The sequence below is a fragment of the Brachyhypopomus gauderio genome, chromosome 1 (genome assembly GCF_052324685.1).
Source record: "Brachyhypopomus gauderio isolate BG-103 chromosome 1, BGAUD_0.2, whole genome shotgun sequence".
In the NCBI taxonomy this organism is placed as follows: Eukaryota; Metazoa; Chordata; class Actinopteri; order Gymnotiformes; family Hypopomidae; genus Brachyhypopomus; species Brachyhypopomus gauderio.
The window spans coordinates 7,699,193-7,720,244 of record NC_135211.1 but is presented as its reverse complement, the minus strand read 5'-3'; the positions used below and the strand labels follow the sequence as shown (position 1 = coordinate 7,720,244).

Sequence of the window (21,052 nt, the reverse complement as noted above, 5' to 3'; positions counted from 1 at the left end):
GTTGTTTAACCCGAAGTGGAACTTGCACAGACCTTCTTATCAGCCACATAATCTAATTTGGTAATCGGTTACATAAGACTCTTGCATAGTCTTGAAAAAATATATAGGCCTACTGTTAATAAAGTGAGAATAGATTTATGCGAGGAACGGCTTAAACATTCAGTCCGTTTGAATCAGACATTTAAAACCAAATGTCATTTCTGTACATCTAATGAGAGATTATATTTTCGCTTGAGATCTTCCAGGGACAGTCATGTGACATGCAGGTGAGCGCTGATTAAAGACGTCCCACTCCCACCTTGACTGACAGGTAGACTAACTTTCTTGGTCAGACATGAAGAAAGGAGTTTATTAGTCTCGTGTGTTTAGAGACGTGTGTCTGGAGTCATTTCTACGCAGTCCTCCACTTATTTAACATTTTACGGCATATTTAGTACAAGATATCAGCTGCCGTAGTAAGAACCCTGTACCTGAAATCTTAGGCCTCCTTGATTTATTCGGAATTGAACAAAACCAACGTGGGAGGTTATATGTGGCATGTAGACGTTTGTCTGTTTGTCCATTAACATGGCGGAGCAAATATTCACTATTAAGGGAGTAATGAATTCTGAAAATCAGTTCACTGAGGACCCGGTAAGTTCTCGTTCACAAGCGTTTACTGCTTATGAAACCGACGTCTCCACGGTGGCTAGTGCATTGATGAGTTGGTGACCCCAGTGTGGTAGAAATGGCTTTTAAAATCTGTTTTATGGTACTTAACGGAAATAATAAAAGGTAATTCCTCATTACAATTACCAGATTTCTTTATGTACTTTACCCGGCTCGTCCAGAGTTGGTAGCCTAATAGTAGCTCCTTTGGTCAGGTTAAGTTTTCTTCAAAAATATCTTGAAGGAATTTATTGATTTAAAAGCTGTTAGTCCGGTCTCGGTTTTACTTGATGTATCTCTGCGTTTAGATTTGCTTAGCTAGGTAGGCTAATCGTGAAAAGCATTTAAATGGGTGTGAACCCCTCGGAGTAGCGCTAAAGGTCCAGACCTCCACCCTTTCGTTGGTAGGAGCTGGAGGCGATCAAAGCCCGCGTGATTGAGATGGAGGAGGAGGCGGAGAAGCTGAGAGAGGTGCAGTATGATCCGGACGGCCGCCTCCTCTACAGCCCACAAGCAGGTGAGCTGAGTCCAGTAAACTGGGCCGTGGACGACCACTCCGCCTTTATCATGACACGTGTGTGTGTGTGTGTGTGTGTGTGTGTGTGTGTGTGTGTGTGTGTGTGTGTACATACATACATACACACGCACACAATACAGACATACACACAATATATATATATATATAGTGTGTGTGTGAGAGATATATATATACACACACACGCACACACACACACACAATGTATGTATATATGCGTGTGTGTGTGTGTGTGTGTGTGTGTGTGTGTGTGTGTGTGTTGTGAACGCAAAAAAGGATTTTATGGTATATCCTCCTGTCAGCCTTCGCTTGTCTCTATTCTGGGTATGGTCTGCGATCGTTTGCTCTTGGTTTGTGCGTCCTTGTGTTTCCAGGGGTCTTCTACAGCATGACCCACGAGGAGAGGATAGATGCGGACAACAGATCGGTCTACGTGGGAAATGTAAGGCCTCGTTTGAGGATGTCTTCACTGTGGCATAAACATTTCTAAGTGGGTTGATGTGACTCACGCTGTATTTTCATAGTGCGTCCCAGTGTTTTATTTGTGCCGTATTATTAGAGTGCTCCGAGCCTCGTTTATTCCAGCATCTCATTTCCACCCAATGACCTAAATACTGCGAGCGCTGTTCTGAACCGAACAGGTGGATTATGGGACGACTGCCGACGAGTTGGAGATCCACTTTAACGGCTGCGGCCACGTCAACAGGGTGACCATTCTGTGTGATAAATTCACTGGCCATCCGAAAGGGTGAGGGCAGGATCGCGTTATTTGTCGTGGCCCAGTGCTTGTACTTGATGAATCTGCGTTCCTTCACTCTTCTGTAGGTTTGCCTACATTGAGTTCTCTGATCGAGAGTCGGTGAGAACGGCCATGGCCTTAGACGAGACCTTGTTTAGAGGCCGTGTCATAAAGGTGAGGGTACAGAAAGTGCCGTATATCCAGTGATGTACTCCTCACACAGTGTAATTACGAGACTGTATACCCCCTTTTTGTTAATGAGACTTGTTAAAATATGCGTTTCACTATTGGCAAAGATTTAAAGTTCTCCACATGCATGCTCGAACCTTTTAACCACAAACAGGAAAAACGTTCTGTAAAATAAAACTTATACATTTGCTCTTTAAATAACCCCAATCACAAGTTTCTCGTGTGAAATGCCATACATTCAGCGATTGATGCATCACTGTAAATTGTACATGTACATTGTAATCTCTAACAAGATGTACAGTGAATAGCATATAATCCTTGTACCCAGCAAAATGAGTAACACATAATGTGGTGACTCTGCAGATTCCAAGCTCACAGCACGTCTTGTGAACAAAAACAAACAAACAAAAACACAAACAAGACATTAAATAGCCTTGATCGTCCACCTAAGAGTTTTTCATGCTCTGATCTTTCAACTTGTACCTGGAGCACCTCTCCGCTGCATCTAGGTCACATCTGGTGTCTTAACTTCAGGTACTGCCTAAAAGGACCAACATGCCTGGCATCAGCACTACAGACAGGGGGTTCCTGCGGGGGGGTCGTTTCAGGGGCCGGGGTTTCCGTGGATCCAGGTTCAACAACGGCTTCCAGGGCAGGTTCCGTGGCTTCAACAGGTCAGACCCGCGTCCTTCCAACACGGCACCCTGCACCAAACATGCACACAGCCGACCCAAGCTTAGCCGGACTTGCCGGTCCACACCAGTCCAAATCACTGCGTTACGCCTGACTATGGCAACTAATTTAAGTGTTTGTTGGAACTAACTGCAATTGACCGGTTCAGTGAAATCAATGTTGGATGTGGTCTGAGGTTATGCTAAATATAGAAAATGTTTCATTGCATACCATTACTCGGTATAAAATGTATGTGTATATGTTAATATTGTTTTAGGGGGAGTGGAAGAACTCAGCCTTGGTATGTTCCTTACTGACAGAAAGAGGAGAACCTTTTTTTGTTTTTCTCCTTGTTTTCTATGGTCTCCTAAGCACTTGTGGGTGCTAAATATTGTTACCACAGCCCTGCCCTTAATGGAACTCTGATACACGTCAATTTAAGGTAAACGTTTTAAGTACATATTTTGGGTATAGAGCCTCATTTTGTCAGACTTCAAGCCTGAGGACAGAACTAGAAATCAGACCAGAAATAAGACTTGATTTTCACTAATGAACTGTTTACATTTTATTTGTATTTTTATAACTGTTCTTTCTTTAAAGCTGACTAGTGGGTTGGAGGCTGGAGTGCCTTTTGAATTTCAGTATTTTTGTTTTTGTTTGTCCAAATTTTGTATAGTTTTTCATTGTTTAAATCACTGAACGATTAAACTTGATGGAAAGAAAAATAAATCCTTTGCTTTTGCTTGTATTACACGTCAGTCTGTTTTCTGTTAACTGAATTTATTTAACATATGAACATGAACAAGACAGTTGTGCAAAAACAATGGGCAAAGGAGTTACTGTATGTACAAAACAGGAAGGAAGTGCTTCAGGAAGACTGAACCATCATCGCTGACACGATGCTGTCAAATGCCCTAAGAGCAGAGAAAACATGTTAAAAAAAAAAAATGCATACAAACTCCCAGCCAAGGACCTATGACTGATGAATATGCACCAGCAGTTCTTACTTTGACTGAATTGTATCACCAGGGTTGTAGAAAGGATTACACATTACATCTGTAAAGGAATTGTGCAACTTTCTGAACATCTGTGGAGAGAGAATGACCATGAGTGTATGACACTCCACTACATACAGCAGTGCTGGGGTCATTCAGAAACACACTGTGTTTATGTTCAGAACATTGGCAAGGAATGAGGGAGAACTTGGAACTTACACTTCGTATCTCGTTGTCTCTCAGTGATGTGTTGGACGAGTCTACAACTATCACAAACTTTACTTTAGAGTTCGTCACATAGCCATATCTGGTTCTGGATTAAGGTCTAAACGTCCAAACCTACTGACTACATTTCATGCATTTGCAATCCAGTAATTAGAAGCTGTAGTTGTCATGAGTGCCATTTCATGTGAAGGATACACTTTGTAGTCTTCAGTTGGGTAGAGGAGACCCAGGTACAGCTCCCTCTGGTCTGACAAGGCTTTTCCCACTGCAGAGACCTTCTCCTCCACTACGTCCAGGGACGTGTGCACTGTATAGTGGAACTTCAGCTCATTCTGTGTCGGAACACTCCGGATGTACAGAGGGTAATTCTAAGTTGAATTCAAAGTAGGCAATACGTGATTACAAAATTCTGTATACAATTACATCCATATCATGTCTCACATTCCTAATGAGAAGATGAATGCACAAAGATCTGACAAGAATATTTACCTAGCTAATAAAATGTCAAGAAATAAGCGTAAACACCATGGTTCAATTTATCAGAACTTGACAACCCTATTATTAAACATGAATGTTTTTTTTCACACCTTTAACAGACCCTGGCTGTTAACATTTCCAGGAATGCCTCATTATCAAATGAGTGCTTTACTGAGTGTGCGGTCCATACAATACTGTGAGTGTTTACATTAAAGCCCCCCCAAAAGAGCCCAAGGCCCATGTGTTGCCTTGCAGTTTGTGTTCACCAGCCTCTAGATTAAACATGTTTGTTATCAGCAAAGACACCGGCACAGCTGTTAAAGTTTCATATGTAAAATCATCTGTACTTTAAAAACAACGAAACGTTCACATCAGTCGCGCAGCTAACCTGCTACCTGCCGTCAACGCAGCAGCACAAGCTAACAAATAAAAAAGCTAACGGTAAACAAGCACCGTTGTTAAACCCATTGCGTACGTGTTAACTCGGATTCACGCTTTTTTACATTCGTGGCTTTAAACGGTAAGTTACATCCTCAGAGTTATTTATAATTGTGAAAACAACACGTCAGCGTACCTCTTTAGCTATAACGGCTACGCACACCGCCATGTTGGAACTGTGACGCGAGACAACCTCACGTGACCTGACGTCACGTGGCGGGAGTCGACGTTTGGAGAAGAGCCGCCTTGTCGTTTTGTGAATATGGTTTCACCTGTTTTATAGGTGCTGTTCTTCTAGCTAGATAGTAGTCTTAGGTGGTGGAATGTCGCAAGTGAACGGTGCAGTGTTTCTTTTTACTGTTACGGACAAATCACTGAAATAAAGTAGCGTAAACAGCTTTTGTTTATCTCGCTTCATGTGACTCGCCGCACTTCCTTAAAGTTGGGCATGTGATCTCTTGTCTCCTGCGCCGAAACTTGACATGGGGATCGAGCTGCTTAAACCTGCATCTCTGCTTCTCTGGGCTCTGTTCGTCTGTCGGACCGTCGAGCCTCGGAGTATTTCTACTCCGAATGTTATCTTAATGCTCATGGATGATGTAAGTCTTCTAAAACTGTCTAGCCTTACCTTGGACCAGTACATCCACAGGGTTCTTCAAGTGACAGATGATGGAAACCCTCTTTACTTTAGTTGTTGCCTCTGCACTGATGTTTTGTGTCGGGACCCTGTCTCCTGTATTTCAGATGGGATGGGGCGATCTGGGGGTATTTGGTCAACCCTCCAAAGAAACCCCAAACCTGGATCTGATGGCATCCCAGGGGATGTTGTTCCCTGACTTCTACACTGCAAACCCACTCTGCTCACCATGTATGTATACACTCAAGTTGCCTTTTGCATCTCTGTTTCGTGGGCTCATACAGACCTGCAGTCAATAGAGTCATCAGCGTCTGCCCAGCGGTATTTTTCAAGCTTTCATCTCTTTCTACAACTATAAATTAATTTGATGTTAAAGTGCATAGCATTTCTCCTATGAGAAACCAATTTAGTTCTCTGTAGGCATTCTTATGATTACATTCGGGTAATACTGGCCATTGAAAGAAAGCACCTTTGCAGAATTATACCACTTATAAATATTTCTCTTCATCGGTCAGTATAACATGCTCTCCTATATAAGAACTCCAGGTACTGATTAGCAGGAAGACAGAACTCATTATGGTAATGTAGTTATTGCTCACACTACTGAAATATGCAAATGGCATGTAATCACATCATTTTGGATTTTGAATGTACGTGTTATGCATGAAATATACCTTTAGTTCTTTTGCAATTAGATTTTTATTTATTTAAAGTTTAATCAATAGTTTATCTCAAAAGTGTGAGATGAGGCTGTGTTTAGCTGTGTACCTGCTGTTCTCTATTAGTGCCATAGAGACTGTATTAGACAATCTGCTCTAATTAGAGTTTTAATCACATGGTAGATAGTGGGCCTTCTAATCAGGGCCAGCTCCTCAGACTCCAATTTCGTCTTTTTTTCCTGTCCTGCCTTTCTCTCAAAAGCTCAAATGGAGGCTGATTTTGTAAATTTTAACCAACTCAGAATTGCTCTTGAGAATCGAATTCCCCCCTTTGATTAGATATTCAAACTATTTCGCAAGGACGTGCAAGTCTCGGTGGTAATACATTTCCTTCATGCTTGAAATGGTTTTTTTTTTTTTTTGATTGGTAGCATATTTCATACCTTTGACTCATTTTCTCAGAGTGTTGTGATTTCTTAGGGCTTATAAGCTTCTCTCATCCCTGTATTCTTCAGCCAGAGCTGCACTGCTCACTGGTAGACTTCCAATTCGCAATGGATTCTACACCACCAATGCACATGCCAGGAATGGTATGATCTACCATTTATTCTAGTCTTCTTTACCACCCCATCACCTGTATCCTGTTAATTAATCTGCTTCCAGCTTTCTTTTACCTGTGTCATGTAACAAGTGAAGTGTTTTTTTTTCCCACACAGCCTACACACCTCAAGAGATAGTGGGAGGTATTTCAAACGAGGAAATCTTGTTGCCTGAGATCTTGAAGAAACAGGGATATGTCAGCAAGATTGTTGGCAAGTGGTGAGTTCCTCTTACCGCTGTGTTCTTGTCTACATCGGAAGGGTGTAATGGCAGTTCTGATTACGCTAACATCTTTTAACATCTGCCTACCGTACAGGCACCTGGGTCACCAGGAGCAGTACCTGCCCCTGCAGCGTGGCTTTGATCAGTGGTTTGGCGCTCCCAACTGTCACTTTGGACCCTACAACACTAGTTACCGTCCCAACATCCCTGTGTATAACAACTCTCAGATGATAGGAAGGTATGTACATGCTTCCAAAGATCATGGGAATGTCTAAAATATGTACAGGAGATAATAACCTAATCATTTCATGAATAAGTTGACTGCCGTGACTTTTTTTTTAGTTAATCAACTGTGTTATTTTTTTTTTTTTTTTTTTTTTTTTTTTTTTTTTTTTTTTGTCCTTCATTTTCCAGCTTCTTTTTGATCGGCCATTTTCTGCTGTCTGCTCTCCCTTAACAGCCGTATGTGCATTCTGGGTCATTGACTCCAGCAAGTGTGCCACTTTGTGCTTAGCAGAGAGTTTAATGAGCGTGGCGTACCCGAGCTTGGCCAGACATGTGTGCGTGTGCCCACACAAACGTTCACATGCGCGCGCACGCACACACACACACACACACACACTCTAGAGACAGCAGGTTTGCATTGACGGTGTGTCAGGACACCTGGAGTAGCCCAAGCATGAAGACAGCAGCACGCCGAGCACGAGCTCTTCCGAGACTTCTGCTGTGCGCCTCACCAAACCCGCTCCTTAAATCTCTCTTCTTAATCACTCTTCGGAACCATGTGCTCTTCAGCGGACTGCTGTTCAAAAACAAACAACAAAATACACACACACAAAACTCACACAGGAGTGTGGATTTTATTGTATTTTTTAGTTGTGGCCTTTCACTGAAGAAACATTTGTGTCTTAACCATGTATTTGGCAGGTATTATGAGGAGTTTAAAATCGACGACAGAACAGGAGAGTCAAATCTCACACAGATCTATTTGCAGGTGAGTTTCACAGCTTCCCATAAAAGTAGCACATTTATAATCAGTTTCTGATTGGTCACCTTCTTCTGACTCTTCTGGGTGACTTACTCCAGATTGACAGCCTGTTGCTGGTTGATTTAAAGGCTCTGATTGGTTGTTTCCTATGGCTCTTTTGCGGGGGGTGTATACAACTACATCCCTGATAGCAGCTGTGATCTCCTTTTACATCTGATTCCAGGAAGGTTTGGACTTCATCCTCCAGCAGACCATGGCCCGAAAGCCATTCTTCCTCTACTGGGCACCGGACGCAACACACGCGCCAGTCTATGCTTCCAAACGCTTCCTGGGTAAAAGCCAGCGTGGGCGGTAAGCTCAGAACCATCCTCGTTCACCGGGAGGAGGTGGGGGTGGTGCCAATGGGCATAGACTGCATTTGCTGAGAACAGTCTGCTTTTCGACTTCTGTCCTGAGGCCCCGCAGCCGTGCAGTTTATGTCACTCCTGATCCAGCTCAGCAGCGGCTTGTGAAATGGCTGAAGATGTAGATAAGTTGTGGATGAAGATGTAGATAAGTTGTAGATGAAGATGTAGATAAGTTGTAGATGAAGATGTAGATAAGTTGTAGATGTAGATAAGTTGTAGATGAAGATGTAGATAAGTTGTGGATGAAGATGTAGATAAGTTGTGCTATAGCAGGGAAAACCTGCAGGGTAATGTGCAGACTAATGGGTCCTCAGCACATGAAATCCACCATAGAAATATACCATAGCAGTATATCATAAAACGGTGTTCCTCCACAAATTCCACGAGATGCATCAGATTGCACTTGTTTCCTCTGTCCCACTTCCTAATATGTCTGGACCAAGCCATTAAGAAAACTGACTGCCAGCTACTGCTACACCAGAGAAAATTGAAGACTATTGTGGGCCCTGAGGTCTGGGTTGAGAAACACCAATGTTCAGTAGAGTTTCAGGTGCATGAAGGATAATTTGAAATGACCTTCATCTCCATACTACATATACATCTTCCACCAGACACTATTGCTCTGTACCCCATATCCAACACCCATTACTCTGTACCCCATATCCAACACCCATTACTCTGTACCCCATATCCAACACCCATTACTCTGTACCCCCATATCCAACACCCATTACTCTGTACCCCCATATCCAACACCCATTACTCTGTACCCCCATATCCAACACCCATTACTCTGTACCCCCATATCCAACACCCATTACTCTGTACCCCCATATCCAACACCCATTACTCTGTACCCCCATATCCAACACCCATTACTCTGTACCCCCATATCCAACACCCATTATTCTGTACCCCCATATCCAACACCCATTACTCTGTACCCCCATATCCAACACCCATTACTCTGTACCCCCATATCCAACACCCATTACTCTGTACCCCCATATCACCCATTACTCTGTACCCCATATCCGTCACCCATTACTCTGTACCCCCATATCCGTCACCCATTACTCTGTACCCCATATCCGTCACCCATTACTCTATACCCCCATATCATCACCCATTACTCTATACCCCCATATCCGTTACTCTGTTTTCTTTTGTACCGTAACAGTTTAGTCTTAAAGGTGAGCTGCCTCCTGTCACTTCTCTTAAGCAGGGGGGAGGAAGATGTGCATCACGGCCGCGCCTAAATCACGCCGATGCAATTTCACGGCTAATGAAATCAAATGTGCTTGAGGAACCCAGGAAGTAACTCCTAATTATAATTTTTATGCAAATTAATGTTTAATTAAATGTGGAATTTATTGCATCTTTTAATTTTTTTTGTTTTGGTTGAGCTGTGGGGAACGGGTGTGTGTTGCTGCCGTCATCTGTGATCGCTTGGTATTCCTAGCTGGGGCTTAGAGTGCTCAGACCTCTCGCTAAGCAGGCATTCCTTCTGAATGCCAAATGAGGTTGGTGTTGACAGAGCGTTAGTCGAGGACTGAGAGGTATTTGCCTCACCTTGACTCGAGGCACAGCTTGCACCGCCTTGCAGATCTCTGTGCCCTGGTTACCTTCTGGTTACCCGTTAAAATGCACAATTTATTTTGCTCTGTGTGTGTGTGTGTGTGTGTGTGCGTGTGTGTGCACGTGTGCTGTAGGTATGGCGATGCGGTCATGGAGCTGGACTACAGTGTAGGGCAGATTTTGTCTTCGCTGGTCACTCTGGGCATTGATAAGAACACTTTCGTTTTCTTCACCTCTGACAACGGTGCTGCCTTGATGTCTGGACCACAGCAAAGTGAGGAGCTGTTTAAACTAATCACACTACCTGCCTGGTGAAACGGACTGGCTTTCTGCTCTCTCCGTAGTCTTAAATTCGTCAGATCGGTTGGTGTGTGTTTGCATTGTACAGTATATTGTGTGTTATTCATTATTGCAGCATAGGTCTTTGCTTGGTCAAACTAATTTAATTTAAATGTCAGTTTGACTTAAAACTATGGACTCCGGCCTTTTGTGTTTTCTCATGGGTTAAAGCACTGTGTGTTAATATAGTTCAAGCCACATCCCAATTGCAGAGTTTAGTTATATATCGCGGTGTTGTAGTTTTGGTAACATTTGGTCGTTTTGGTTACATTTGGTCGTTTTGGTAACATTTGGTCGTTTTGGTTACATTTGGTCGTTTTGGTTACCTCTACACTCTCCCAGGTGGCAGCAATGGTCCATTCCTGTGCGGCAAAGAGACGACCTTCGAGGGAGGAATGAGGGAGCCCGCCATAGCCTGGTGGCCCGGACGCATCCCTGCAGGCAAGGTGCGGATCACGGCACACGCTGGGGTCACCCTGGGGTCCAGTAAAGGGTTAGGTAGCGCATCACCAGAGGGGCTCAGACCAGCGACAGACACTTCCACTAAAGCTCTGACTCACTCTCCGGGGCGGAGTAGCTGTTTGCGTCCGCCTCATCCGAAGAGTTTCAAGGCCTCGGGCAGCTGCTTCCGCTATGATGAAGGCAAGCGGCTGGTTTGGATAAGCCAGGTCGGATATTCCACAAAGGCCCTGGAATCTTCGGAGCTCCGTGTAGTGGACAACGGTGCATTGACTCAGTAGCTATCGTAAAAGATGAACGGCAGTTGGAAACATAGCGACTCGGGGGTTAAATTCCCCATGATGTACAAATATATGAATAGTACAGCAGGTGTTACATTCAAGACTCCATCAATAGTTGAGTTAAGTAATCAAGGAAATTTCACTTGAGTGGAAAACGGGCCTGGAAGATAGGTGGTAAAGAAATGAATAAAGGAGTTCGGCACCACTGCTGTTTGGAGAAGTCCTTAATCCTCTCTTCATCCTCTTAATTGTTTTGACTGTTGTGTCAGTGTTAATGGCCTCACCAGGTCTTGTAGTTCACTTCTGCCTCTCAGAAAGCGTGCTGAGGAGGACACGCCCTCCCCCCGTGCCTCTCTGACTTTCAAAACCGCGGGCCGTTTTTACATCTGCGCGTGTGTCTCTCTGTCCAACTTTTAAGCTGTTCGCGCACCCCCCCCCCCCCCCCCCCCCCCCCCCCCCCCCCCGCCGTGCTGTGGCTGAGAGGAAACCCCGCCCCCTCTTGATCTGCTAAAGCGGTGTGTTCTGCAAATGACTTTTAATTGTATTAGGGGCCGCTGTGACACGGGGCGGTGGAGTGGGGGGGGGGGGGGGGGGGGGGGGGGGGGGGGGGTTGGTAGTGGTGGTAGAGGATGGGGCGGGGGGCGGGGGGGGGGGGGGGGGGGGGGGCTTTCTGGAAGAGCAGCGGAGCAGGGAGCCGTCGGCGGGCCGCGCTAAGCCCTGCCCCCAGCCGCTATCTGAGGGGTGTGCAGGGCTCTGATAGCGGGGCGTGCGAGCCAGGCAGAGGAGGATTGGCAGTCTTAAGCAGCTAATCTGTTTGTGTGTTTGCTGAGGTTGGATTGAGCTGTAATGAGGGCTTCTGTATCTGAATATGCCAGGCGCGTAGGATAAAGGACAGGCCTGGGGGGGTGGGGGTGTGTGTGATTGGGTGGGGGTGTGTGTGTGTGTGTGTAAGGCTAGATCTGGAAGGGGAGAAGCCAGTGGTGGCTGGATTTGTGCTCTCGCCTCTGGCAGGTGTCTGGGCGGTGACGGTGTGCTGGAGATGAGGAGGGGATGGTGTGTGCTTGAAGCACGTATGGGTGCGTTTACACATGCGTGTGTGTGTGTGTGTGTGTGTGTGTGTGTGTGTGTGTGTGTGTGTGTGTGTGTGTGTGTGCACAAAGGGAGGGTGTGAGAGGCGCAGGTTAGCCCTGATGCAGGGTGACCAGGTGTTCCCCGCTGTTAGCGGTTGCCTGGCACCTGAGGAGGGAACCTGGCTAGCGTTCGCGCTCCTGGTCCTGCTGTCTCTCTCTCGTCTGGGCCTCGGTGATACCAGACCAGTTTCCACAGGTTTTTATGTCTCTCAAACGCAGCGTTCTTAATCTCGCGTTTTATACCGCTCAGAAGAACAGCACGTGTAATCATCCTCTAGATATACATAATTCCCCCCCCCCCAACATACCTGTTGCCATCCCAGATGCTGTGACTGTTCCAGGATCAGTCCCACTAATCGGGACGCTGCAGCCTGTATTTCTGGCCGGATGAGTGCCTACAGGAGACCAGGTCTTGGCCGCGGATGTGTTGGCATAGGCTGTCGGGGGGGGACGCCGGCCAGCTCAGCATTCCAGTAGATGTACAAAGCGGATGCAGAGAGAGAGGGGGGGGCAGACTGATCCCCCCCCCCCCCCCCCCCCCCCCTTAAAGCTGCCAGCCCTCGTAGGCCCGTCTCTTATGTTGCGTTTATCAGCTGAGAGGCACCGAGCCGGAGTGTATTAGACAGGGATAGCGGGTCTGTGTCCTCAGATAACTACCACCAGGGTTTAGCCAAGACGCACACAGCCAGACAAGGAGAAGGAGAAGAAGGATAAAGAAATGAAGAGGGTCTGGAATAAAAGGGGGATGAGGATGAGGGGAGGGGGGAGATAAATGTGTGTTTTTAATATTCAAACTTTTTTTTTTTTTTTCTTCCTTTCTGTAAGTCTGATTTAGGTTTTTTTTGTGCGTGGCGCTGGATAAGAGCCATGGGTGGTAGAGGAGAGTCAACTTTATTAATTGTCTTCTTTGATTTCTCTTTTTCCTATCTGTCTCTCCTCTGTGTGTGTGTGTGTGTGTGTGTGTGTGTGTGTGTGTGTGTGTGTGTGTGTGTGTGTGTGTGTGTGTGTGTGTGTGTGCATGCAGATAATGGAATGTGCCAGGCCCTGTGCTGTTGAGAAGGTGGAGAATTCATGAAGGCTGTAGCATCGCTCTCGCTCTGTGTGTGTGTGTGTGTGTGTGTGCGCACGATAGCCAGCTGCTCTGGGCTGATAGTGTTATCTGATTGTGAGCGTGTGCTGTCTTCCTCAAAGGGCTGCTCAGGAGTGAATGGAATGGAAGATCAAGGATGACAGCGAAAAAATGGCATTTTATCGGAAAATAGTTCAAAGTTTATAAATAAAAATATAGCCGCAAGCGGCGATTGGCGGGTTCACACACCAATAGGCATTTTGGCCTCAATAGGCAAAAGGAAGCCCAAAAGGTCCTTTAGGCCTAAAAGTGAAAAGAAGCTGTTTGGGTTTGGCCAGTGTGTGCTCTACAGATAGAGTGTGATGACATCTGCATGTGTCAGAAAGGGAGACACAGAAATAGCACATCTGGTTATAGGGCTGTATCTATGTGAACAATATAGGAAGGCCTGCATGTGTCCATACATGATTGGGACTGTATATTACCGACAGAGAGAGATTGAGGGAGCCAGAGACTATGCTTTGTTATTTCACTCCTTGTTAGCACGCCTAACATGACTGCCCGTGTATTCAAAGTATGAATGTAGTCTGTAAAGCCTGGCATTACATGACTGACATGACTGGCATGACTGACATAACTGGCATGACTGTAATGATTTGATGATTTGACTGATATGACTGGACTGAAATGACTGATATGACTGGACTGAAATGACTGCTATGACTGGACTGAAATGATTGGCATGACATGACTTACATGACTGGCATGACTGACATGACTGATGTAACTGACATGACTGGCATTTCTGATATGACTGACATCACTGGCATGACTGACATATACTATACATATACTATAGATATGCATACAAACTTTACATACATTTAGGTAGAAGTGTGTGTGTGTGTGTGTGGTAGTGTATGTACTCAAACTATGACAACATATACTAATACATACATACATAAGTATACATAGAAACTATACATACATATAGGTATAAAGGTGTGTGTGTCTGTGTGTTTGTGTGAGAGAGAGACAAAAAAGAAGCCAAATATCAGTTTGTATGAGCATGTGTTAGTCACTGAGATATGGGTGGGTATGGCTAGGGAAGTGTCATTGTGAATGCTATAGGAAGGCCTGCTTGCGCCTGTATGTGTGTGTGCCTGGTTAATAGACACAGAGAGATCTAGGTAGCCAGAGCAATGTTTACTTAGGGCACAGAGATGGGAGGGGGAATGTGGGTGAGAGTGTGAGAGAGACTGAGAGTGTGAGTTTCAGCTTGCGTGCGTGTGAGAAGGAGAAGGTGACAGAGGGACTTTACATGCATTCTTATGCATTGTATATAATACTGCACTGTAGAGCCATACGATAACCGATTTAGATGAAACTTGACAAATTTGTTCAGGATGGGATTCTGAATGGGCTTGTGCATTTTGGTCAGAATTGGGTAAAATATGAAAGAGCTTTAAGAATATGAATATTATATGTATCGATGCTGTCCATTAAAAAAATATTTAGCAGGTATAAGTGTCCTCAAATCCAAAATCTTTAGATTGTTTTTTGATTTCACACTCTGTAGAGTATTATAAGACTTTGCTTGACATGATAGTATGAAAATCCTAGGAGGAGTATGAAAAGTGATGATTTCAAACTATTATTAACTGTAAATAAACTGTGCATTTTTTAATAGGACATGTAATGGGAAAGTTGTTCGCACTACTGCAAGGAATCAAAAGAGTCCAATTGCATGTTCCCAAGTGGAATTATGTAGGGGATACACTTGCTTTTTTTGCAATAGCGCCCCCCAGTGGCCAATCGACACCTGGCTGGATTATGTCATAGGGGGCGTGCACTTGTCCACACCCAAGAGGTTTCGTGCAGATCGACCAATGGTAAGCCTGTCAAACGCATGCCGATCACTGATTGGCCGATTACGTCAGCCATTTTGGAAGTATGGAGTGTCTGCTTTAGGACCTGGTTCCCAGAGGCCCATAGATGATGTCTGCCAAGTTTCATGTGGATCGGCCAATCTGAGTGCATGGGGCAAATTTTTGCATGTTATAGCGCCCCCTAGCAGGTGAGGTATGGCAACCTCTGCGAGCTGCCCCAGACCCTCACAGGGAAGCTGTCTGTGAAGTGCCATCTCATTACATGCAAGTTTTCTTAAGTTAGAGCTCCATATGCGCAAAATTTACTATTGAATTTACGCCTCCTCATTTGATTGGCTTATACTGACTAGGTAGTGAAGAAATTAGCATTTTTGTTGGATAGATTTTAAAGTTCAGACTCTTCTGAACGTTTTGATACCACATATGTGCATGTATGTGAAAAATCCAGGGACTAGTTTGCGCTCAAATATGTGTGTGATTTTGCACATTATGCAAATTAACTCGAAATCTAAGTGGGCGGAGCTTAATGGTTGTATATTAATTGTCCTATTGAATTTAGTCAAGGAATGTATAGGAACTGGAATTTTGGTTCTAGGACTTACGGTGTAGGAGATATGGACAAAAAGTCAATATGGTCTGCTATAGCGCCACCATCAGGCCAATTTGGGTCCCTGTATGGGAATCTGGTCCTTGGAGTTAACTGAACCTTTTTGCCAAGTTTGGGGTTTCTAGGCATTACGGTCTAGGCTGCACAATACGTTTTAGGTCAAAAAATGGGACAAAGAATAATAATAAGAAAGAATATAGCCGCAAGCGGCGATTGGCGGGTTCACACACAAATAGGCATATTTTGGCCTCAATAGGCAAAAGGAAGCCCAAAAGGTCCTTTAGACCTAAAAGTGAAAAGAAGCTGTTTGGGTTTGGCCAGTGTGTGCTCTACAGATAGTGTGTGATGACATCTGCGTGTGTCAGAAAGGGAGACACAGAAATAGCACATCTGGCTAGGGCTGCATCTATGTGAACAATATAGGAAGGCCTATATTGTGTCTATACATGATTGGGCCTGTATATTACAGACAGAGAGAGATTGAGGGTGCCAGAGACTATGCTTTGTTAATTCACTCCTTGCACACCTTGCACGCCTAACATGACTGCCCGTGTATTCAAAGTATGAATGTAGTCTGCAAAGCCTGGCATTACATGACTGACATGACTGGCATGACTGACATAACTGATATGACTGAAATGACATCACTGGCATGATGAACAAAAGTAATATGACTGATATGACTGACATAACTGGAATGAGTGACATGACTGGCATGACTGTAATGACATGACTGATATGACTGACATGACTTATGTCTGACATGACTGGACTGACATGACTGATATGACTGGACTGAAATGACTGACATGACTGGACTGACATGACTGTTATGACTGGACAGATATGCATACAAACTATACATACATTTAGGTAGAAGTGTGTGTGTGTGTGTGTGTGGTAGTGTATGTACTGAAACTATGACAACATACTAATACATACATACATAAGTATACATAGAAACTATACATACATATAGGTATAAAGGTGTGTGTGTCTGTGTGTTTGTGTGAGAGAGAGAGACAAAAAAGAAGCCAAATATCAGTTTGTATGAGCATGTGTTAGTCACTGAGATATGGGTGGGTATGGCTAGGGAAGTGTCATTGTGAATGCTATAGGAAGGCCTGCTTGTGCCTGTATGTGTGTGTGCCTGGTTAATAGACACAGAGAGATCTAGGTAGCCAGAGCAATGTTTACTTAGGGCACAGAGATGGGAGGGGGAATGTGGGTGAGAGTGTGAGAGAGACTGAGTGTGTGTGTTTCAGCTTGCGTGCGTGTGAGAAGGAGAAGGTGACAGAGGGACTTTACATGCATTCTTATGCATTGTATATAATACTGCACTGTAGAGCCATACGATAACCGATTTAGATGAAACTTGACAAATTTGTTCAGGATGGGATTCTGAATGGGCTTGTGCATTTTGGTCAGAATTGGGTAAAATATGAAAGAGCTTTAAGAATATGAATATTATATGTATCGATGCTGTCCATTAAAAAAATATTTAGCAGGTATAAGTGTCCTCAAATTCAAAATCTTTGGATTGTTTTTTGATTTCACACTCTGTAGAGTATTATAAGACTTTGCTTGACATGATAGTATGAAAATCCTAGGAGGAGTATGAAAAATGATGATTTCAAACTATTATTAACTGTAAATAAACTGTGCATTTTTTAATAGGACATGTAATGGGAAAGTTGTTCGCACTACTGCAAGGAATCAAAAGAGTCCAATTGCATGTTCCCAAGTGGAATTATGTAGGGGATACACTTGCTTTTTTTGCAATAGCGCCCCCCAGTGGCCAATCGACACCCGGCTGGATTATGTCATAGGGGGCGTGCACTTGTCCACACCCAAGAGGTTTCGTGCAGATCGACCAATGGTAAGCCTGTCAAACGCGTGCCGATCACTGATTGGCCGATTACGTCAGCCATTTTGGAAGTATGGCATGTCTGCTTTAGGACCTGGTTTCCAGAGGCCCATAGATGATGTCTGTCAAGTTTCATGTGGATCGGCCAATCTGAGTGCATGGGGCAAATTTTTGCATGTTATAGCGCCCCCTAGCAGGTGAGGTATGGCAACCACTGCGAGCTGCCCCAGACCCTCACACGGAAGCTGTCTGTGAAGTGCCATCTCATTACATGCAAGTTTTCTTAAGTTAGAGTTCCATATGTGCAAAATTTACTATTGAATTTACGCCCCCTCATTTGATTGGCTTATACTGACTAGGTAGTGAAGAAATTAGCATTTTTATTGGATACATTTTAAAGTTCAGACTCTTCTGAACGTTTTGATACCACATATGTGCACGTATGTGAAAAATCCAGGGACTAGTTCGCGCTCAAAGATGTGTGTGATTTTGCACATTATGCAAATTAACTCGAAATCTAAGTGGGCGGAGCTTAATGGTTGTATATTAATTGTCCTATTGAATTTAGTCAAGGAATGCATAGGAACTGGAATTTTGGTTCTAGGACCTACGGTGTAGGAGATATGGACAAAAAGTCAATATGGTCTGCTATAGCGCCACCATCAGGCCAATTTGGGGTCCCTGTATGGGAATCTGGTCCTTGGAGGTAACTGAACCTTTTTGCCAAGATTGGGTTTTCTAGGCATTACGGTCTAGGCTGCACGATGCATTTTATGTCAAAAAATGGGCAAAAGAATAAGAAAAATAAGAAAAATACCAGCAATTACAATAGGGTTCCCACACTATGTGTGTGTGAACCCTAAAAAACCCTAACAATTACAATAGGGTTCCCACACTATGTGTGTGTGAACCCTAATAAAGCTTTTTTTGCGCAGCGACTGGGGAAGGGAGATAAAACAGAAGCCCTAGCCTCTGTCCCATCTCTCCTCTTTTTTTTCCTGCCGTTCTCTCCTTCGCTCGCTCCCTCCCTCCCCTCTTCTCTCTCATCATTGGCGGAGCTGTTTGTGTGTGGTGGATAATAACACCGCTGCCTCAGATTAGAGAGCGCACTGGAGACGTGCGTCATCGGGGCCCTGCCGTTGTGCTGTCCTTCTGGGCTTCGTGTGTGTGTGTGTGTGTGTGTGTGTGTGTGTGTGTGTGTGTGTGTGTGTGTGTGTGTGTGTGTGTGTGTGTGTGTGTGTGTGTGTGTGTGTGTGTGTGTGTGTGTGTGTGTGTGTGTGTGTGTGTGTCTAGTGAATGAACATCTAGTGGTGTATCAGAGCTTATATGATCGTGAGTCGTCGAGCTTTCGGGCTCTAAACTTTTCGCCTGCCAATAAATGTTGATCTTTCTCCCTCTCTCTGAGTCGGAGGGATTATTCATCTCATGTATGTGTCTCTCCTCCTCTCTGTCCTCTAGGTCAGCTATCAGTTGGGCAGCGTGATGGATCTCTTCACCACAAGCTTAGCTCTGGCTGGTCTCACGGCCCCGCATGACCGGGTCGTCGACGGGCTGGACCTGACTCCGACGCTCTTCAACAACTCTTTGATCGACAGGTGAGGCCCAACTAGGCCCCTCCCACCTCCGTCCTGCAGGAAGCACCAGGACATGTGGTATCTCGCTCCAAGCAGTCATGCACTCCCCCACACTATTGAGGACTACCGCACTATTATGTCCCTATAGGAGCTCTATAAATGGGGTTGAACCGGTCTGCTCTCCTGAAGGGAGCCGCTCAGTGGGGGAGGGGCTGCCGTCGTACTTTACCTGGGAGAGCGGAGGAGGGAGGGAGGGAGAAGAGAGGAGAGGGGGAGAGGGGGAGAGGGAGGGAGACCACCCTGCTGGATGAGGTGTTCCACTGAGCGCGTAATGGGATGAGACCATTGGGGCAACGTTGGCGGCCAGTGCCTACGCACGGGGGGGGGGGGGGACGACACTTATCGTCGCAATCCAGCACTCGCCAATCCTATTTCACACCCAACAGGCCCATCTTCTATTACCGCGGCAACCAGATGATGGCGGTGCGGGTCGGGCCCTACAAGGCACACTATTGGACATGGAGCAACTCGTGGGAGGAGTTTAACAAGGTCAGGACTAATGGACTTTGGACTTTAGACTTTGCTGAGTGTACACTCTCTCTCTCTCTCTCTCTCTCTCTCTCTCTCTCTCTCTCTCTCTCTCCTATTCTTCATCATTCTTTCTTATCTGTTGCTCTACTTATTTCTTCCGAATCAACTAAATATATAAGCCTCATATCACACATGAAGTGTTGTTTTACTCCATTGCTGAAGCCGTATCTGTGGAATGGCCTTGGAGAAGGTGCACTAATGAATATAAATGTGGGGGGAGGGGGGCACACGATGTCTCCGGGGTGGAGGCTCTAGTGCACCACCTCCAGCTCTCCTGAGGAAGAGGCTGCGGGAGAAAGGGGGGGGGTACGAGAGGAAGAGGTGAGAGTCCACAGTCCATGAGAGAAGGAGAGAGAGTGAGAATGAGAGGGCGATGTGACTAAGGATGCGAATGGCTGAAGGAGAAATAGACAGAGAGAGAGGGAGAGAGACAGAGAGACAAGTATGCGCTCCGTCCTCGCCAGAGCGGCTCAGAACACGCTCGTCCCTCAAACAGCCGTGGGGCTTTCGTCCCCAAGTTTGTTTTATGTTCCATTGCCTGCCTAAATTGCTCTCTCCTGGAGAGACGCTGAATCAATAACTGCCTCCTTTATCAGCTCATGTGAACTGGAGTGGAACTTCACAAATAACGGCGGCTGATTGCCTGTGAGCTGTCTATCGATTGGCCGCGCGGCCCGAGGATGGTCGGAGAGGAGAGGAGAGGTACTCGGCCGTGCCGATTGGACCTCGAGGTTGGTGTGGTGGTGTTTTTTTTTCTTCTGGGGAGGAAGTGCAGGAGAGGTCCCGCCGGGAGCCTTGAGAGACGGCCGCAAAAACGTTGCCACGTTCCCTCACACACACACCTCACGTGAGCCGCAGTTATTCACCGAGCCGACCGTGCTGAAATCGATGGGGGATGATTTCAGATGGCAAGAACTTGTGGTGGAGACGGCATTAGGCCCTGGGTCTATTTATTTATGGTGTGTGTGTGTGTGTGTGTGGGTGTGTGTTCACGCGTGCATGTACGTGTGACTCTTTAAAAAACAGCCGTGGCTGCTCTTGGTTGAAATGATGGCTTAATAGTATCGGTCGTGTGTGCGCTTCCTTCTCCACACCCGTGAGGGGCGCCGAAGTGCGAAATGAGAAATTTCACAGAATAAGTGCTTTGCATCCGAGGGGGGGGAGTGGGAGGGGTATGAACTAGCTCATTGTGGTCCAGCCTGGCCCGATGCACAGTGTGCAGCCTTCTGTCTATCTG

The 21,052-nt window shown here is 45.4% G+C and overlaps 3 protein-coding genes across 5 annotated transcripts in view; 2 read left to right on the top strand and 1 right to left on the bottom strand.

The window, feature by feature from the left end:
- Window positions 1-285: 285 nt before the first annotated feature.
- Window positions 286-3,531, top strand: pabpn1l (PABPN1 like, cytoplasmic). Of its 2 annotated transcripts, none has more exons than XM_076975237.1 (7): window positions 286-310; window positions 1,057-1,165; window positions 1,558-1,625; window positions 1,825-1,931; window positions 2,009-2,096; window positions 2,646-2,785; window positions 3,061-3,531. In XM_076975237.1, exons 2-7 carry the CDS (start codon window positions 1,090-1,092, stop codon window positions 3,098-3,100), a joined length of 519 nt encoding a protein of 172 aa, XP_076831352.1. In that variant the 5' UTR covers window positions 286-310; window positions 1,057-1,089; the 3' UTR covers window positions 3,101-3,531. The 2 variants fall into 2 exon arrangements, with proteins under 2 accessions (XP_076831352.1, XP_076831284.1); XM_076975169.1 differs by lacking the exon at window positions 286-310 and adding an exon at window positions 319-633.
- An 11-nt stretch (window positions 3,532-3,542) lies between these two features.
- trappc2l (trafficking protein particle complex subunit 2L) lies at window positions 3,543-5,208 on the bottom strand. The gene is made up of 5 exons (XM_076975453.1): window positions 5,055-5,208; window positions 4,199-4,371; window positions 3,998-4,085; window positions 3,791-3,870; window positions 3,543-3,697 (listed from the first exon to the last, which is right to left on the bottom strand). Exons 1-5 carry the CDS (start codon window positions 5,085-5,087, stop codon window positions 3,652-3,654), a joined length of 420 nt encoding a protein of 139 aa, XP_076831568.1. The 5' UTR covers window positions 5,088-5,208; the 3' UTR covers window positions 3,543-3,651.
- A 141-nt stretch (window positions 5,209-5,349) lies between these two features.
- The window catches only part of galns (galactosamine (N-acetyl)-6-sulfatase), a 22,608-nt gene continuing 6,905 nt past the window's right edge, over window positions 5,350-21,052 (top strand). For both annotated transcript variants that reach the window (XR_013121382.1, XM_076975031.1), the window contains exons 1-11: window positions 5,350-5,517; window positions 5,663-5,786; window positions 6,730-6,804; window positions 6,931-7,033; window positions 7,131-7,274; window positions 7,964-8,030; window positions 8,248-8,375; window positions 10,144-10,283; window positions 10,691-10,794; window positions 19,109-19,245; window positions 19,671-19,773. Coding sequence is in view for 1 of the 2 variants with exons in the window: in XM_076975031.1 (XP_076831146.1) it covers window positions 5,401-5,517; window positions 5,663-5,786; window positions 6,730-6,804; window positions 6,931-7,033; window positions 7,131-7,274; window positions 7,964-8,030; window positions 8,248-8,375; window positions 10,144-10,283; window positions 10,691-10,794; window positions 19,109-19,245; window positions 19,671-19,773 (1,242 nt within the window). In the remaining variant the exon portion in view is untranslated. The remainder of the gene's footprint in view (window positions 5,518-5,662; window positions 5,787-6,729; window positions 6,805-6,930; window positions 7,034-7,130; window positions 7,275-7,963; window positions 8,031-8,247; window positions 8,376-10,143; window positions 10,284-10,690; window positions 10,795-19,108; window positions 19,246-19,670; window positions 19,774-21,052) is intronic.

Excerpts from the sequence above, each read along its gene's own strand:
- pabpn1l (XM_076975169.1), top strand. The coding sequence starts at position 568 with ATGGCGGAGCAAATATTCACTATTAAGGGAGTAATGAATTCTGAAAAT. Across the intron at positions 634-1,056 it reads ATCAGTTCACTGAGGACCCG|GAGCTGGAGGCGATCAAAGC; the intron begins GTAAGTTCTCGT and ends TTTCGTTGGTAG. Across the intron at positions 2,786-3,060 it reads AGGTTCCGTGGCTTCAACAG|GGGGAGTGGAAGAACTCAGC; the intron begins GTCAGACCCGCG and ends ATATTGTTTTAG.
- trappc2l (XM_076975453.1), bottom strand. The coding sequence starts at position 5,087 with ATGGCGGTGTGCGTAGCCGTTATAGCTAAAGAG. Across the intron at positions 4,372-5,054 it reads TAGCCGTTATAGCTAAAGAG|AATTACCCTCTGTACATCCG; the intron begins GTACGCTGACGT and ends AATTCAACTTAG. Across the intron at positions 4,086-4,198 it reads CCAACTGAAGACTACAAAGT|ATATGGCTATGTGACGAACT; the intron begins GTATCCTTCACA and ends ATCCAGAACCAG.